Below are 19035 nucleotides of genomic sequence, written 5' to 3'. Positions count from 1 at the left end.
CTTACCCTACTTCTTATTCCTGATCTGGCTATAAACCCTTTTCTAGGTCTTTTGTCATTTATTTTCATTGCTTTTTAAAAAAAAATGCTTATTTGTTTATTTCGAGAGGGAGAGCGTGCATGCGAGCGGGGTAGGGGCAGAGACAGAGGAGGGAGAGAGGGAATCCCAAGCAGCCTCTGCGCTGTCAGCACAGAACCTGATGTGGGACTCGATTCCATGACTGTTAGATCATGACCTGGTCCAAAACCAAGAGTCAAACACTTAACTGACTGCACCCCCCCAGGCGCCCCGGTCATTTGTCATTTGTGATGTTGACTGTGACGTTGTGCCTGGGTGTGCTCTTGTTGAGTTGACCACTCCTCAAGAGTTGGGGTCCTTTCTAGGTTTCCTACCATTCTAGTTGGTGGAAACCACTTTGCAGAGTGGGCCAGAGGCAGGGCAGGTGAGGCCTGTGCGGTGGGTGGGCCTGCGTGTGGTTAAGGAAGCCCGAGGTCGCAATGTGGGGCCTTCAGTTCCAGGCCAGGGAGGCTGGGCATTATTCCATGGGCCGTGGTAAACTCTTGAAGGTTAGTATTAGGTCCATAAAGGTGCAATGACACCCGCCATGCTCAGAGCACCATGCTAGCCCAGGGACACGGAGGCACATCCTGGGGGCTGTGGCCTTCATACGGGTAACAGAGGTAAAGACCCTCCCCCTCCCAGGATACAAAGGGGAATGAAATGCTGTGGGGAGGGAGGGAGGGGTGGATTCTGAACAGGAGCTAGGTGGGGAGGAGTTAGAGAATTCCCAGAGGAGGTGGTTACTGGGCCTCTGCAGGCAGGCAACGTGCAGGAACGATGTTTCATGTGAGAAGTTCTGGAGACAGAGGTGAGCAGCCAGAATGTGTCCAGGTGCCCAGTGACTAGAGCATGAGTTTTGTGGAGGGTTGTGGTGGCAGGTGAGGCTGGTAGGGTAGTTAGGGTCAGATCATGGATGACCTCGAGTGTGGCCTTGGTCTTTTCCTTTGGCAGTGGGGGGGCCATTTAAGGTTTTTGAGCAAGGGAATCACAGGGCCTGACCTAAGCTTTAAGGACGACCTCTCTGGCTGCAAGTGAAGGGTGTGAAGTGGGCCCCAGGAGGTCCCAAGGCCAACTGGGAAGGTTTTGCCACAGCCTGAGCAAGAGAGGAAGAGGACTGAATAGGCAGGGGAGGGAAGAGTCCCTCAAGGAAGCAGATCTGGCAGGATGCCTGCTGACAGGGTGAGTTCTAGGGACGTTTGTCAGGCAGTAGCTTCCTCAGGGGTCCTGTCTCATCTCCCAAACCCTCGAGCCCTGCCTCATGCTTAATTAGCCCAAGACACCATAGAGAGGTTCCTTCTGGTTTCAGACAGGCCTTCGAGGCTTCCTGTCTGGATCTTTCATCCTCCGGTGTGGCGTGACAGGTGGAGGAAATGCGGATGTCTCAGCTCACCTTATCTTGCTATTAGCATGTTTCCCGTATCATGGTAACAGAACAGATGTCAGGGCCTGTTGCTAAGGGTTCCCTGGAATATTAATACCTGGGTGTAGAACTGAGGGCTCTTATACGGTGCCTTGGAGACCTCGGGAGGCGCCAGCTTGGTGGCAAGTATTTTTTGCTATTTATCCCTGCTTTTCCTTCCTCCTTTAGACCCTCGTCTACTCACCTGCCACCCTGGCCCATCACAGCTAGCTGTCTTGGGATGGCAGACTGGGCAGTAGAGGGTGTACAGGCACTCTTCCCGCCCGCCCAGGCCAGGCATGAGGAAAGGATCACAGCCGTCTGTCCTCCAGAGGCTGAATGCAGGCCCTGAATCCTGCCCAGTTCAGCACTCTCCGTGTCGGCTCAGATTTGGCACCGGGATGAGGCCTCTTTTCCAGCCCTGCACAGGCTGCCTGCCAAGGCTCTAGGCCCCTCCCCAGTCCCCTCTCCTTACTCTGACATGTGGGTGGGGAGCAGAGCGGTCTTGTTTGCCTCTTGTGGCTCCAGTTTGCCTTCCTCATCTGGTCTTTTAGCCTTTCCACTGCTCACAAGTTTGAAAACCAAACTCTAAACAGCTCTGGGAGGGGGTTGGGCTGGATACTGAGGTCAGGGTTGGGATTTTATTTACCAGATAGCATTTGTATCAGTTATATATTTGTCACGATGATGCTGCGTAACAAGCACCTCCAAACTTGGTGGTTTACATTTATTTATTGTTCCTGAGTCCATGGGTCAGCCAGGGCTCTTGGCTAGACCTTGCATTTCATTCATCCTGGTTCAGCAACTCAGAGAAAACCTCCTACGCCTCGCGCACACGTTCTTTTGTTCTCTCTTGGTGGCTGTTTGGAAGCAGCGTCCTGCTCTTGCTGGCGACTTGTGCTTGCCTTTGCACGAGGTGTCCCCTCCTAGACCCTGTGGTTTCTTTCAGCCCTTCCATTCTGCCGGCTCCGTTCCCACTGTTCTCTCGGTATCATTTCTTCTCTCCCATGAGGCTGTCTATCCACAGCACACCCGGGGGCACTGGGGGGGGGGGGCGGGGGGGATGGTCATCGTCCCAGCTGTATCAGTGGATGCTCCCTGAAACAAAATCAAGGAGGTGGAAAATGCCAGGGTCTAAAGGTGGGAGACATAACCACCCCAGGGAAAGGTGATTAGCTTTGGTAATAGGGCAGGTGCCTGTGTCCCCACCCTGGCCCTGGCAGGCAGAGCAGAGGACCCCGTGGGTGTGTGTAATCCTTCTCAAAGGGCAGGTTGCTTTGTACCTCCCCGCCCCCGCCCTCTCGGAGACAGCTGCAGCCGCAGCATTTCCCAGTACTGTGTTAAAGCACGTGTGAGTTTGGAGGGACGGGGGTCCGACAGCAGTGTTTTCTTGGATTAGTGACGATTCGTGCTGCTGTGTGGAGTTCACGGCAGTGCCCTTTCATTTCCTCCTCACCAGGAGGCTGTGGTGGAGTTGGAGCCCCCCGCCCCTTTTCGGAGGAGAACATTGGCTGGAGGGGGGGCGGTGTTACATGAGTACCCGGGTCACTCAGGGCTCTGTGTTCACTGGATTCTGAGCACACGAAGCCCTTTAAGGCTTCTTTCAAGTGGATGCGAATGTTTGTGGAGCAGAGGCCTTTTTTAGTGATTAGAGGGCTGTACGTGTTATACATTTTTTGTTGTTAATGTTTATTTTTGAGAGAGAGAGGGAGAGAACAAGCAGGGGAGGGGCAGAGAGAGAGGGAGACACAGAATCTGAAGTAGGCTCTAGGCTCTAGGCTCCGAGCACAGAGCCTGATGTGGGGCTCCAACTCATGAGCCGTGAGACCATGACCTGAGCCGAAGTCAGATGCTTAACCGACTGAGCCACCCAGGCACCCCTGGCTGTGTGCATTATAAAACCAGCTTATTGGAGATTTCCAGACAGGTTCTTTCATCTGCCTTCTGGGACCGAAAATCCAAAATCCACATGAGACCGATGGGAAAGAGATGCAACTCTGTCACTACGAAAAGTGGTGAACCATTCTAGAAGCACCTCGGAGAGAGCAGGCTGAGGCCTGCAACTGACAGCTTTGAGCGGCTGTGAACAGTAAAAGTTGTCTCAAGAATATATTAGCCAAAAGTATACTTTCCCCTTTGCACACCACGTGCAAAGGCAAACACAAGTCACCAGCAAGAGCAGGACGCTGCTTCCAAACAGCCACTGTGAGAGAACAAAAGGAATCGATCCTAACGAAATAATCAGAGACAGGCACGGAGGTTTATCTCACAGATACGCATTTTGGTGTTGAATATAAATATAATAGAACAAAACTGCAAGTCATCTGTGTGCTCCCAAAGAGGAAAATGACAAAATATATCCAGAATGCTAAGTTACAATTAAAAATCATGGTTTTTTGAGGCATTTTAATAATGTGAGAAAGTACCATGTGATAAGAAAACAGCAAACAGGATGTGTAGCAAGAACCCAATTTTATTTGGAATTTCTACAGAAATATCCGGAACAAAATCGGGAGGCCTTACACTGAGATGTCAAGAGTATTCATCTGGGGTGGGTGATGAGTGAGTGCAGGCTGGTTTCTGTCCTGTATTCTGCAGTGTCCAGAAGGCGACTGCGGTTGCATTGTGGCTTGTCCAGTGGAGACGGTCGACAGTGACTAACACCCAGAGTGACAAGCTTTGGACTTTAGGGAGAGACAATTGGAACTCTCTGTAAAAACGAGTTTGTTTTCACAGATCTGCCTCAGAAAGTTGCCTGGGGCTTATGAACCTCCTTCCCCATGGACTTTTCTTTCTTTCTTTCTTCTTTTTTTAAAGAAAGGAAGATCATTTTTTTAATGTTCATTTATTTTTGAGAGAGTGTGAGCGGGGGAGGGGCAGAGAGAGAGAGAGAGAGAGACAGACAGACAGACGGAATCCGAAGCAGGCTCCAGGCTCTGGGCTGTTGGCACAGAGCCTGATGTGGGGCTCGAACCCACGAGCTGTGAGATCATGACCTGAGCTGAAGTTGTCGGATGCTCAACCTGCTGAGCCACCGAGGCGCCCCCCACCCTGTGGAATTTTCTGAGGAAATGCATTTCCTGTTCCCTGTTCCCTGTCCCCCGAAGGGTCCCCTGAGTCCAGGATGGAGGCAGCACCTGGAGGCCCAGTGTCCCAGCGGGGGCCCTGTGGCACACTGGCCTCTGGGTTAAGTGGGGAGGTGGCTCAGCCGTCGGAGCCACTGGGTGCTGACTACCCAGCGGGGAGTCCCGAGGAACAAACTGTTTTGTGAGCGAACAAGTCGCAGAGCACGGGCTGCCCTGAGCTACTCTGCCTTGTTGTCTGAATCTCTCCTTGTCTGGGAACGGCCGTCTCTCTGAGGAAATCAGTTGAGCGCCGGCTTTGTGGTAGGCCCTGTGCTGGGCCCCGGGGACAGAGAGGGGACGAGGGCACAGGCCTGTGGGGAAGGAGGGGGGAGTGTGTTGTCAGTAAAATGGGAGCCTGGGTTCCCAGACCTGACGCCCACCTCCCCCAGGACCAGTCTCCCTTCTCAGCAGGACACACACGCTCGTGCACACACACACACACACACACACACACGCGCACACCACATACGCCTCTCCTTCAGGCTCTTCCCCCTCACGGCTGGAAGGACTTCAGAGGGAGGCCTGGCCCCGGCCACCTATTCTCTGCTTGTTCAAGAGCAGGCCAGGGGTCCATGCAGCCCTCTCTCCGCGGACCCTGCCACCTTGCTTCCCTCTAGGCCGGAGTCTCGCTTTTCCCTCCAGTGTGTGTGGTTTGCATTTCCTGCCTTTTCACTGGCCTTCTGTAAGGCCCTGTTCGGTTCCATCAGTTGATTTTTGGCCGGGACAGATTGGCACTTGTTAATGCGTTCAACTCACATGGTAGTGCTCCTCGGAAGCCTTAAGGACCCAGCTCTTAAGAGGGCATGGGCTTTGGGAGGGGCCTCCTCCTGGAGCCCCTGCTGGAGGGGAGCAGAACCCAGGCGGTGCGTGCTGGCTGGTGGTGAGCACGCAGCTTGGCAGAGGAGCCCCCTGGATGAAGAGCGTTCGGGAAGCCGGGGACAGGGGTTGGCTGGTGATGCGAGGGAGCCGGCAGCTGGCTCAGACTGAAGAGATTTGGAAAGCCTGAGCTGGCTCTGTTGGCAGTTTCCTAAAATGTGGCTCCTCGAGCTGCCCTTCCTCTCTCAGCATCTGTCCCAAGGTTGCTCTTTGTAGACGAGGGACAGCTGTGCCTTGCGAGATGTGGGTTGCAGCCTGGGCAGAAGCCCCAGTTCTCCCTCGGAGACACCCCTGTGGACAAGCCCGGCCGCAAACTTGGCACCGTCTAAGACCCTGCCGGCCAGCGTTCACAACCCCAGGGCCTCGAAGGTGCCATCCGCTCATCTTCCCTGAAGCCTCCTGAGCACAGTGACAGGGGTGGGGGACAGGGGAATGCCTTCCTTCTCCTGCCCCACCCTCTCAGGGACTAGGCTGGGGTGGGGCTCAGTTCCCACCTCCCAGGTTGGAGCAGCCACCCGCCTCCTGCCCCAGGACCCTTCTCCAGTCCCCCATCTGCCACCTGTGCCTCCCTCCCGCAACTCGGCAGGGTGGACTCAGGTGTCGGAATTGCCCAGGGCAGTCCCTCCAGCCTGTCTCCGCCCCTTCGGGTTCCTCTGAGAAAACGGGCCCAAAGAAGACAACTGACTTGTTCCCGGGCTTTCAGGACGTGTGCATAAAAGCCAGACTTTGACTGGGCGTTTCTGTCCAGCTGAGTCTTCTTTCCCCCTTCCTCACCACCCAAAACGCTTCCCTCCGCCCTACGGCAGAAGGTGACCCAGTGCAGAGAAATTAACATTGAAGTAAGGGTTAGTAGACCAGCGCAGTTAGCTGTGTGACCTTTTCTCTTAACCTCTCTTGTTTCTCTTCTGTCCTGATTAGATTTAGGGAGAACAGAACAGTACCTGTGGCGACGGCAGAGTTATTTCTGCCAAAGTTTTGAAAAGAAGAGAAGAGTAAAAAACCAAAAAACAGGAAAAAAAAAAAAAAAAAAGAAGAGGAACAGAACTCAGACGGGTCAGAGGAGAGAGAAATGTTAGCTTGGGGCTCTCTTGCAAGTGATCCCCAAACTCTGGCACCCCTAGGGAGTGACCCACAGGAGACAAAAGGGCTTCATCCCCTAAAGGCTGATTTCAGCCTGTGAGGAACTGTTGTTGAAATCTTGACCTCTGCGGTCTTCTCCTGGGTTGTCCCCACCTGTCCCCACCACTAAAGGAGGTGAAGGTGGGCACGTGAGAGCCTGGGACCCCTTCCTTCTCCTCACCTCCCCCTGCCCAGCTCCACACAGTTTTGGTCCAGAAGATGGAATAGCCACCCTGAGGTTCCCTGGCTGGCTCCACCCCCTCTGGGGGTCACCCCTCGTGTGCCCCCGCTTCTGTGGGGGTGTCTGTGGTAGAGCGGAAGGAGAGGCTCAGGACCCTCCAGCCCTGGGAGCAGTGGCCGGGGACGTGGCGCCCCCTGCAGGCTGTGGCAGGAGCGGTGGCTCCTCGACACCCTGTTTGCCCAGACACAGTCCGGTCCCTCTGGGTCAGGGAGACCCCCATCGTTTCCATTTCTTGCAGCTCCCAAAGTATTTTTTTTTTAAAGTTCGTATTTATTTATTTTGAGAGAGACAGAGAGAGAGAGAGAACGAGCTCGAGCAAGCAGGGGAGGAGCAGAGAGAGAGGAAGAGAGAGAGAGAATCCCAAGCAAGCTCTACAGAGTACTACAGGTACTCTACAGCACTCTACAAGTGCTACAGGTACACCTCCAGCAAGGAGCCCAGTGTGGGGCTCAAACTCCCAAACCGTGAGATCATGACCTGAGCTGAAGTGGAACGCTTAACCGACTGAGCCACCCAGGCATCCCCTCAAAGTATTTTTTAAAAAAAATAATGAGCAGGCTAATGAATTGTAGTATGTTCTAAATGTTTACTTGGAACAGGGTAATGCTTTTCACACCCACGTGGCAGTGTGATTGTGCTAATCACAAGATAACAGAAATTTCAAAAAAACAACAAACCATAGAGCACTGAAGGCCGGAGGTGGGACACTGGTTTATACTTATTTGATGAGTGTCATCTTGACCCTGTCTGTGTTTTCCTGGATCATATATTCGCCTCATTTGGGAGAAGATCAAGGCTTTCGATTTGAGGAGGACTTTGGTGATGGTGGCCTCCCAGTGCTGGGCCTGGCCATGGGGTCCCGTTAGGGTCTGGAGGTGCTCAGGTCTCTCTCCCCAGGTGGCCCACAGTGGAACACAGGTACTTGGATGTGCTGCGTGGGATAGGGAGACCACTGCATTCTAGGTCATGGGCCTGGTCTCTATGTGGGTCAGTTAGCTACAGTCCACCCGCTGCCCCCTGCTGGTCATCATAGAAATCGGTGACATTGGTCTGGAACAGTAGTTCTCAAACCATGATCCAAGGATCCCTGGGGATCCCCGTACCTTTCAGGAAATTCACAAGGTCAAAACTGTTTTCCCGATAGTAATAAGATACTGCATCCTGTTCTCTCACAAATGTACTGAAAATGAAAAGTTCATTAATGCGGTTCCAGAAGCCACAATTGAAACTAATCTTTAGGAAACTACCATCTGTTGAGTTCTGGTACAGTATGAAAGAGTATCCACAATTATCTAGGAAGACTATTGAAGTACTCCTCCCTTGGGACGCCTGGGTGCCTCAGTAGGTTGAGCATCCGACTCTTGATCTCGGTTCAGGTCTTGATCTCAGGGTCGTGAGTTCAAGCCCTACCTTGGGCTTTGTGCTGGACATGAAGCCTACTAAACAGATAGGTAGGTAGGTACATAGATTAAGATATTCCTCCCTTTTCCACATGTAGTACATATCTGTGAGGATCTGGATATCCTTCCTACAGTTTAACAAAACCACATAATTACAAAAGATTGAACAAAAAAATCGGATATGAACACCCAGCTGACTTTTGTTAAACCAAATATTACACAGATTTTTATTTTTATTTAAAAATTTTTTTCACATTTATTTTTGAGAGAGAGAGACACATCACGAGCGGGGGAGGGACAGAGAGAGGGAGGGAGACACAGAATCCGAAGCAGGCTTCAGCCTCTGAGCTGTCAGCACAGAGCCCGACGTGGGGCTTGAACCCACAAACCATGAGACCACGAGACCATGACCTGTGCCGAAGCTGGACGCTTAACCGACCAAGCCACCCAGGCACACCTGCAGATTTTTTAAAATGTAAAGCAATACCATTCTCACTAATTGTTCTGAAAAAATATATTTTTAAATAAAATATAGAGAAGGAGCCTGGGTGGCTCAGTTGGTTGAGTGGCTGACTTTGGCTCAGGTCATGATCTCATAGTTTGTGAATTAGAGCCCCACATTGGGCTCTCTGCTGTCAGTGCAGTGCCTGCTTTGGATCCCTTGTCCCCCTCCCTCTACACTTCCCCCTCTCGTGCTCTCTCTCTCAAAAAGAAAGGTAACATGTTTGAGAGCAAGAGAAAGAGAGAGCGAGCGACAGAGCACAAACGGGAGGGGCAGAGAGGGAGACACAGAATCCGAAGCAGGCTCCAGGCTTCGAGCTGTCAGCACAGAGCCTGAGGCGGGGCTCGAACTCATGGACCGTGAGATCATGACCTGAGCTGAAGTCAGATGCTTAACTCACTGAGCCATCCAGGCGCCCCTAAATATAAACACACACACATACATACGTACATACATACATAAAATATGTGAACATCTAATGGGTTTATTGTTTTTTGATGAATTACAATGAAAAATTTTTTTAGTTTTAATTTCTAATGTAAATATGAAGAGATAAAGCTCACATCATTTGCCATTGGAAAGAATTTTTTATGAGTTTAATGAGGTATAGTTCCTATACCATAAAATTCACACTCTTGAAGGTTACAATTCATTGGTTTTAGTTTACTCTCAAAGTTGTGCAACCATCATCGTGACCTAATTCCAGAACATTTTCATGACCCCCCAAAAGAAACCCTGAACTGAGTAGTAGAAACTCCTCATTCTCCTCTGGCCACCCGCACTCCAGACCCTGACAGCCATGAATCTACTTTTTGCCTCTCTGGATTTGCCTGTTCTGGACATTTCTTGTAAATGGAATCGTACAATATGTGGTCTTTTGTGACTGACTCTTGAAACTTAGGATAATGCTTCCAGGGTTCAGCCGTGTTATAGCCTGTGTCAGTACTTTATTCTTTTATGGCCAAATAATATTCCAGTGTGCATGGATATGGCATATTTTATCCATTTCTCAGTTGGTGGACATTTAAATTGTTCCCTCTTTTTGGCTGTTGTGAATAATGCTGCTATGAACACCCATATAAAAGGTTTTGTATGGACATATATGTTCAGTTCTCTTGGGTATATACCTCGAAGGAGTTTCTGGGTCACATGGTAACTCTGTTTAACATTGAAAGCACTGCTAGACTAATTTCCAACCTCAGTAACTTTTTTTTAAAAATGCTTATTAATTTTGAGAGAGAGGGAGAGAATGAGCATGAGTGGGGGAGGGGCAGAGAGCGAGGGAGACAGAATCCCAAGCAGGCTCCTTGCTGTTAGCACAGAGCCCCGTGTGGGGCTCCATCTCATGAACCGTGAGATCATGACCTGAGCCGAGATCAAGAGTCAGACACCCAACCGACTGAGCCACCCAGGCGCCCCCAACCTCAGTAATTTTTAGGAGTATGAAAGATTCCTATGTTTGAGATCTACTGGTCTAGATGGGATTGGCTCAGGGGGGTGTGGATAACTCAGTGCAATCCCTCATCTTTGCTCTGGGATTGAGTTACTCTCTTTTCCATTCCCTCCCCTCAACACACACACACACACACACACACACACACACACACACACACACACACCCTTCAGAATACATGAGCTAGATAATCCTCATGCTAGATAATCAAGGAGCTGGTCTATCCTTGGTGGCAAGGAGAAAGGTAGCTAAGTTGGGCTGCACCAGTTAAACCACCAGGAAGTTCTGGAGCCAGGGTGCCTCCCTGCAGGATGCCCGAGGTTGCCGTTGTCATTGTAGTCCTGGTGGACCGTGCCCCCTACAGTTGTGCAGGATGGCAGTCCGGCTGCAGCCGCTGCTCTCTGCCCTCCTTCCTGCTCTGGGGAGCACTGTGATGGTCAGCAGAACGTGGTGGGGAGCAGAGCCCGTGAGGGTGGCCAACTTTCACTGCACCCATGGGCCTTGGGCTGCTGCGATGGGACCCCCAGGTTTGGGGGTGGTGTAAAGCTTGCCCGGGCTATCTGGCTGTGTGCCCCCCTGGCCCCAGACCCTCCTGCTAGGCACTGTGCTCAGTCCAGTAGGGGCTGTACTTGGGAGGGGCGGGAGTCAAATGCCCTCAGGGCCTGCCAGCCAAGTTGAAGATTACTGAGATGTGCCTCTCCTCCCTTTTCTGCTTCTAACCCAGGATGTCCGGCCAGTCATGTCCAATCTTATCACTTAGCTCCATGAGCCACGTAGTTATCCCTCCCAGAATTAGGAGAAAGAGGAGCTTTGAGGGAACGGTATTTAGCCGGAGAAGGGATTCTGTGGGCGATGCGTCCGCAGGTGGCCTGGCACGGGGACGCGCCGGAAGTGCCAGCGCTTGGTGCGCCATCTCCCCCCCAGCTGATGACACGCTCCTTGTCTTTCCCTCTTCTCATCTCAGATGTGACTCCCTGCCCCGGCTGGGCACTCCAGGCCATGGCCGACACCATCTTCGGCAGCGGGAACGACCAGTGGGTTTGCCCCAATGATCGGCAGCTTGCCCTGCGAGCCAAGTGAGTCCCCCAAGGCCCCGCCAGGCCTTCCCTTCCTCCTCCAACCCTGCTTCCCTCCATTTTTGGACAAGACTCATTATCGGGGACCCAGAAAGAGAAGTTTGGAGACAAGTGCGTGACTAAGGCACACCAGGCCCGAGCTGGGCACTTAACAGCCATTCACTCATTTAACTGCCACGTCGGACTTACCCTCATTTCTTGGATGAGGAAAACGAGGCTGGGCTCCTTGCCCAAGGCACTCACCTTGTGAGTGGCAGGCCTGGGACCCGCACCCAGGCTCCCCTGACTCCCATGCCTGTGTTCTTTCTATCACAGCAGGCTGGGAGTGCGGGTGTCAAACTGCTTCCTCTGCCTTCTCGGTTAAGAATATAAATCCCCCTGTCACTGAGCCTTCAGTCCCTGAGCCCCTGCCCCCGTCACCTCCCTGCCCAGGCTGAAACACACAGCCAGCCTCAAGGCATCCCCGGTCTCCTCCCTGCCCTTAACAGGGCCTCTCTGATGCTGGTTTATCCCCTGAGAGCCCCAGTTTTCCTGTTACCCTCAGCCTGGTGATCCCTCAGATCCAGTTAGATTGGGCCATCTCTCCTCAATGTCCCCTTGTGGCTGGAGACCAGAGGCTCCCGGATGCCTGTCCTGCCTTCCAGTCTTCCCTATCCATCTGAGGATTTTGCGGTCCCCAGTGCCTGATAAGCCCAAGAATGCCCCTTCGATCTGTCAAACAGTGTCAGTTATGGGAGCCGGCATTTCCCCAACGGGACCAAGTTCAAGAAATTTGCAATTAGATGTTACAGGCCTGCAGGGAGACAGAGCTGAAACATCAAAGAGGGATAGAAAAATTAATCCAAAACGCCCGAGAAGAGTGGAGCCCTGCATGATTTGCAGGAATCTCCGTGCAGTAGTTAATTTGTCCCTCTCACTGGGGTGGCTCAGCTCCTTTCAGCCCCTGCACAGCCCCCCCACAGGGGAGAGACCCGGGATGAAGCCAGCCCCTGTCCCTCTCTGCTTCGATGCCAGGCAAGACGATGTGTCCTCCTTGGCAGCATATGAAGAGAGCTGTGCTCTTGTACCAGGGCCTGGTGTGACCCCTGATGACCCCTCTGGCATTTCTTTGAGTTTTCCCTGACCTTGTCTTGTGCTCAGCAGCAGCCAGAAGCTGTTGTAGCGTCTTTTAGAAGAGCAAATGCTTTTATCTCCTCCCCAGGGTGTGCTGCCTTGTAATACCAGGCTCCTTGTAATGCCAGGCTCCGTAAAGAAGAATACCACAAATCCTGCAACTGGGCACTGTGCCCTGACGGTTCCTCTGGGAGGCCCGGGGAAGTTACCACCCGGGCATCAGCTCAGGTCTGTCCTGAGACATCAGACATTTTCTAACCCCTACCAGGTGCCAGGCACTGGTTGCACAGCAGTGAACAAGACCAATATGGTGCTTGGTCTTAAGGCACTGATAGGGAGAGGTGAACATTATACATGAAATTACCCATGTGTAGCTACTTTGACAGTGGAAGCAGGCAGTGGGGTGAAGAAGGCAGGTGCTAACTTAATCCAGGGATTTGGAGAGGCTTCCCTGAGAATGGTGATGTTTAATTTGAGTCCTGGAGGAGGGGTACATGTTAGATGGAAATAGGGGGAAGGAGCTTCTAGGCAGAAGGAATAGCATGAGCAAAGGCCCTGAGGTAGAAGGAACATGCCATGTAGAGGGCCTGATAGGAGGCCACTGTGGCTTGAATGCAGAGTGAGGTGCTAAAAGGGGGGAAAGGAAGTTGGGGAAGTGTTCAGGGGCCAGATGGGGCAGGGCTGGTCCCCTAGACTCACATTCTGGACGGGGAGACAGAGGGTCTCCCACCCGGCCTTGAGGTAATGTTTAAGCCCTGTGATGGAGCTATGCCTGGGCCTTCTGGGAACTCTGAGAATGGACTCTTGACCCACCTTGGAGCGAATCTTCACCATGCATCTAAAAGAAGTCTTGAGGCACCTGGGTGGTTCAGTTGGTTAAGCATCCGACTTTGGTTCAGGTCATGATCTCACAGGTTGTGAGTTTGAGCCCCACGTCAGGCTCTCTGCTATTAGCATGGAGCCTACTTTGGATCCTCTGTCTCCCTCCCTCTCTGCCCCTCCCCCACCGTCTTTCTCAAAATTAAATAAACATTAAAAAATAAAAAATAAAAGAAGACTTTAAAAAGAATAGGAGCGACCCAGTGGAAAAGGGGGTTTAGGGAGAGGGGCAGGCGCTGCAGGTGGAGGGCACAGTGTGAGCAAAGGCCTGGACACAGCGTGCAGCCTAGAACGCAAGGAACTAGGAACAGTTGTTGGTGCACCGTGTGAGGCCAGGCCAGCCGAGAGCTGAGGCCACCGTATGGGGGGGATGTACAGATGGGCGCTGGTCGCCACTGAAGAGTCTTCCTCGGGGCTTACAACCATGCCTATTATCTGGCAGCCACGAGTTGGCCACCTTTGGTGGTGTGGAGGGCCATTCCGGGGAACAAGATACTCAGAGGCAGCCAGGGCCATAGGCACGAGCTGCATCCTGACTGGACAGAGGCAGGGGCCCAGGGAGGAGGTTGATTGAGAGAACAGCTTGTCAGGGCTTGGTAGGTGACCAGATGGAGGCAGAAATGGAGGCCTGAAGGATGCCCTAGGGAAGCCTGGCAGGGGGCTGTCAGCAGCGGCTGGCCATGGGCTCCTTGGATCTGGAGGCCAACCAACCTCTGATCACCTTTATGGTGTATTTTATTATTATTATTTTAATGTTTATGTATTTATTTTGAGAGAGAGAGAGTGTGTGTGTGTGTGTGTGTGTGCATGCACGTGTGTGTGCGTGCACGTGTGTGTGCGTGCACAAGTAGGGGAGGGGCAGAGAGAGGGAGAAAGAGAGAATCCCAAGCAGGCTGCAGGCTGTCAGCGCAGAGCCTGATGCGGGGCTCAAACTCACAAACTGTGAGATCATGACCTGAGCTGAAATCAAGAGTCGGAGGCTTAACCGACTGAGCCACTCGGGCACCTCTGACTTGCCTTTAGAAAGCTATCTAACTACACTCGGTCTCTTTACTCCACTGAGAAATGGGGAGACTGCCTTATAGAATGGCAGGAGGGTCCGGCGCGAAGAGGTCTGCCGTGCCCTGGGCGGAGCCAGGCCCAGAGCTAGCTGGGTAGGATTTGCACCCGCCAGGATGGATGGCAGTTGCTGGTGCTGTGCCCTCCCGCTTCTGTGTTGCTTGGCTTTTCTTTTTCCCATGCGGTGGGAGGCCTGTCACTTGACAGTGACTTGACTGGCCAGTCACTTGAGTCCTTGAAATGCTCAGGTGGAGAAAGCCTGCAGGTTGGGGTGAGAGAGTGTTGCCTTTCAGGGCCTGAGTCTGCCCAGTGCACAGAGGAAAGGCGGGTGCGTGCCCTTGCCCACTCCAAGGACTGGACTCCCTTCCTCTGCCCCCCAGTCCTGCCCCTTTCCTATTGTTCGCTTCCCCCAGCCCCGTGAGGACAGCTTGAGAAAGTGTTGGTCTAGGGCTGTGCTTCTTTTTGAATTGGAGACATAAGCAGTCTAGAAGTCTGGAGACCCTCAGTACAGCATATTGTTTTATTTTATGTCTTTGAGCCTTTGCACGCATGGGTCCTCTGCCTGAACGCCGTCCCCCTCTTTCCGTTTGGGGAAGCGCCCGTTCATCCTGCACAAGCCCTGCCTCTTTGGTCAAGCCATTCCTGATGGTCCTACCCGTGGTGATTATAGTAATCATCAGTAACCACCACTGATTAAGCAATTGGGCATCTGCTGTATGCAGAGCGCCCTGTCTACCCTGCCTCGTTTAATCTGCATGGCGCCCTTTATAGAGGCAGATCGGGAGATCCGGCTGTGAACAGCTGCCTGCATTCTCACCGCTGGGAAGGGAGGGAGCCAGAAGGTAAAAACCAGCAGACTCCAGTCTGAGTCCTTCACCTTAACCAGCCTGCTCTACTTGCGGAGGGAGGACGCGCTCTTTCGCCCTCCTGACACTCACTGTGCCCACCGTGCAAGAACTGTTGGTTGTAGCAGCCTGAGTGGGGCAGTGATATGAGACCACCGGTGTCCACCTTGTGTCAGGGAACCACCCGGAAGGCGTCTATATCCTCACCCTCCTTCTCTGTGTCCTGCATCTAAGACTCTTGCCTGCTGTCACTTCTTTTTTTTTTAAGTGTGTTTGTTTTGAGAGTGAGTGTGGGGGGAGGAAGAGGGAGAGAGGGAGAGACGGGGGGTGGGGGGCAGAGTGGGGGAAGGGTAGAGAGAGAGAGAGAGGAGGGAGAGAGAATTGCAAGCAGGCTCCGCGCTGCCATTGCCGAGCCCTGTGCAGGGCTCGAACCCATGAATTGTGAGATCGTGACCTGAGCTGAAACCGAGAGTCGAATGCTTAACCGACTGAGCCACCCAGGCACCCCTGCTGTCACTTCTTTAGGGAAGCCCTTCCAGAACATAGCCCGACTAGGTTAGTTCTCTTATTTATACGTCCTCCTAATGCCCGCCTGCATGTCCCACCCAGCAGCACATCCCTAACACCTAACGAGCCCCAGTGGACACCCAACAAATATGTGCTGACTGCATAGCTCTTCTTGGTTTTCATTAAGTAAATACTGGTGTAACTGACTGGGCATCGGTGTCCCCAAGCACGTTACAGTTCTTCGAGGTGGCCACTTGCCATCTTGCCTGTCTCTGTGTCCCCAGCACTTGGCTCAGAATGTCTCAGAGACGCTGGGACCCTGGGCAGAGACTTGGGGCTCGGTCTGCTGCCGCCACTCCCTTTCCATCCAGAAAGATGGGACGGGTGTGAATTCTTGCCCTCAGCCCCTGGTCACAGCTTCAGGAGGCGGCGCTCTCGCAGCCCATGGCCGTGGAGACTCTAGGGTCCCCCGGCTGTGCCCCAGCTCTGCCCCACCACCCGGCCTGCCCTCGCCGCCTCTCCTGGTACACTGCTGTGTTACCCTCCTGCCCTCGAACCCTCTAGTTTTCAAACTGCTGTGTGCATCTCCTTTTCTCTTCAGGGTTTGTTTTTAACCTAATTGCCACTCTTTCCTATCCCGTGGTCAAGTTCCGTTTCACTTATACGCCTCAGATCTCAGTCTCGATGATCTTCCGTGTTCCTCCCTCGGAAGCCTCACATGCCGTGGCCGTGGCCTTTCTCCATCCGTCCGGAGGCCACACTCCGTGCTCCTGCCTCCCACGGTGCTAAGCCAGCACTGCCGTCTGTGCGGGACCCAGTGGCTGGCAGGTGTCAGAGCCAGCTTTCAAAGCGTCTGCCCTGTTCCCTGAATCCTTCCTCCTGACACACGGCTCCTGGGCCGTCCCCAGACTGTTTCCAGGGGGGCTTCGTGACCTGGCAGGGCTGCCTGGGGTTGCACTGTGGTGGCCTCAAGGCCGGCTGTGTTCTCTCTCCAGGCTGCAGACGGGCTGGTCTGTGCACACCTATCAGACGGAGAAGCAGAGGAAGAACCAGTGCCTCAGCCCCGCCGAGGTGGAGGCCATCCTGCAGGTGATCCAGAGAGCAGAGCGGCTGGACGTCCTGGAGCAGCAGAGAATTGGGTAAGGGCCGCTTCTGAGCTGGGACGGGATCCAGGAGAGGGAAGCAGAGGCATTCAGTGTCAGATCAACACTCTGGGTCCTCGTGCTGGCTGTCACCATGCAGAGTGAGTCTGCTCTGCCCCAGTGCCCCCGGGATATAGATGCATAACCCAGCCCAGCAAAGCCTCAGAAGGCCCCTCTGTAAGAAGTGCTCTCTGGACACGTGAGCCCAGGCACATGTGAGCAGAAGTGCTCTCTGGAGGGCGCGTAGGTAGAGGCAGCTTCTGTGCAGTCTGCTCCCCCTTGGTCCCAGGCAGAGCCTGATCACCTCAGGGGAGAATGTAGGGTTGCCATGAGAGAGAGGCCTAGGTGTTTGGTTCTGGGCTCCACCTGTTAGGAACTGTATAACTCTCGTGGAAAGTGACTTTATATTTCTGAGCCTCAATCTTTTCCTCTTTATTAAAAAAAATTTTTTTAACGTTTATGTACTTTTGAGAGACACAGAGAGACAGAGCATGAGTGGGGGAGAGGCAGAGAGAGGGAGACACAGAGTCCGAAGCAGGCTCCAGGCTCTGAGCTGTCAGCACAGAGCCTGACCCGGGGCTCGAACTCATGGAGCCGTGAGATCATGACCTGAGCTGAAGTCCAATGTTTAACTGACTAAGCCACCCAGGTGCCCCAATCTTCTCCTCTTTAAAGTGAGGGAAAATAGCATCCTCCTCACTGGGGGAGGGGGCTGAGACAACGTATCTGCAATCTGTCCTCCATTTGTTCGTTCAGGAGTTTCCACTGAGTGTCCCCTGGGTACTAGAGATACAGTGGCCGATAAGACCGAAGTGGCCACCAGCCTCGTGGGTGTTGTAGGATTGCCATGAAGGGAGGGAGTCACAGTGGGCTGAGGGGCCTGGGGCCCTGAGGAGAGTGACCTATCCTAGCAGGGCTCAGGGGAGGCTCCCGGACACTCGGCATCAGAGGTTCAGAGATCACTTTTTCTTTCTTCCTCCAGTTTCTTCATGCACCCACTTGCTCAAACCAAAACCTCTACATCATCCCGGATCTCCCTCTTACCCCCACCCTCACGCCCCATTTCCAGTAATGCCAGTCTTGGTCCCCCCTCACTGGACCTCCCACTGCCTCCTGCTGGCTTCCTCACCTGCACTACCCTCCCCCCTCCCCCCCCCCCCCACCTGCCAACCCCAGTCCTGGCTCTCCACCCACAGCTGGAGTGAGCTTTTAAAAATGTCACTTGGATCAAATCGCCCCTCTCCTTAAAACTCTTCAGAGGCTTCATATTGATCTTAGAATATAATCCAAACTCTATTTTGTGACCTACAAAACCCTTGTCATCTGTCCCCTCCTCGCCCCTCCAGCCCCCTTTATCCCAGGCTCCTGCTGGCTCACAGGGAGGTGGTCCTACCAGCCACCCTGCTGTTCTAAGGTGCCAAGGCCTTTGCCTTTGCCCTCCTCCTGGAGTGCCCCTCCCCCGCTCTTCACGTGGTTTGGCCTTGTCAGTTCACACGTTCTCGTTCTCGGAGAGGCCGTCACTGATCACCATTGGACATGCCTGGGCATACAGTCCCCCTTAGACTTCTCCCCACACACTTAGTTGATTTTATAGCACGCCCTCTGTCTGAAATCAGTTTGCACGTTGACTTCCTCATGGACTTCCTCGCTTTACCGAACATAAGTTCTGTGAGAGCAGGGACCGTGTCTGTCTCTGGCTTGTTTGCTTCAATATTCCCAGTCCCTGGCACATCGTAGGTACTCAATAGTTGGCGAGCAAATGAATGACTAGGAGCTGGCCTGGGAAAGGGGTGGGGCAGGGAACAGTACCCCAGGTGAGGGAGTAGCACAAGGGGCAGGATATAGCGCTGGGGCCCCGTGGCAGCCACACCCGGGCAGTGGTCAGGTTGGGCACAGGAAACATCCCATCTGACTCTGGTCACATTCCATCTGACTCTGTCCTGTGCTGCAGGCGGCTGGTGGAGCGGCTGGAGACCATGAGGCGGAACGTGATGGGGAATGGCCTCTCCCAGTGTCTGCTGTGTGGGGAGATGCTGGGCTTCCTGGGCAGCTCCTCGGTGTTCTGCAAAGACTGCAGGAAGGTAAGGCCCTGCTCTGCCTACCCAGTCTGGCCCTGCTCTGCGGGAGTGTCTACTGCGTGTGTCTGTGTGTGTCTTTGCGTGCACACAGTATCCTGTGCTGGTTGGCAAGAAGAACTGAGGCCTTAGGTCAAATGGCCTGTCTTCTAGGGCCACCTGTG

The 19035-nt window shown here is 53.3% G+C and overlaps 1 protein-coding gene across 1 annotated transcript in view; it reads left to right on the top strand.

Annotated features, from left to right (window-relative positions):
* Window positions 1-19035, top strand: part of RPH3AL (rabphilin 3A like (without C2 domains)) — a 135721-nt gene that overhangs the window by 32801 nt on the left and 83885 nt on the right. The window contains 3 exon segments of the mRNA XM_042914393.1: window positions 11140-11251; window positions 16650-16793; window positions 18748-18877. Of these exon segments, the coding sequence (XP_042770327.1) occupies window positions 11140-11251; window positions 16650-16793; window positions 18748-18877 (386 nt within the window).

The sequence above is a fragment of the Panthera leo genome, chromosome E1 (assembly GCF_018350215.1).
Source record: "Panthera leo isolate Ple1 chromosome E1, P.leo_Ple1_pat1.1, whole genome shotgun sequence".
In the NCBI taxonomy this organism is placed as follows: Eukaryota; Metazoa; Chordata; class Mammalia; order Carnivora; family Felidae; genus Panthera; species Panthera leo.
The sequence above is the reverse complement of the archived record's forward strand: the minus strand, read 5'-3'. Positions and strand labels throughout refer to the sequence as shown.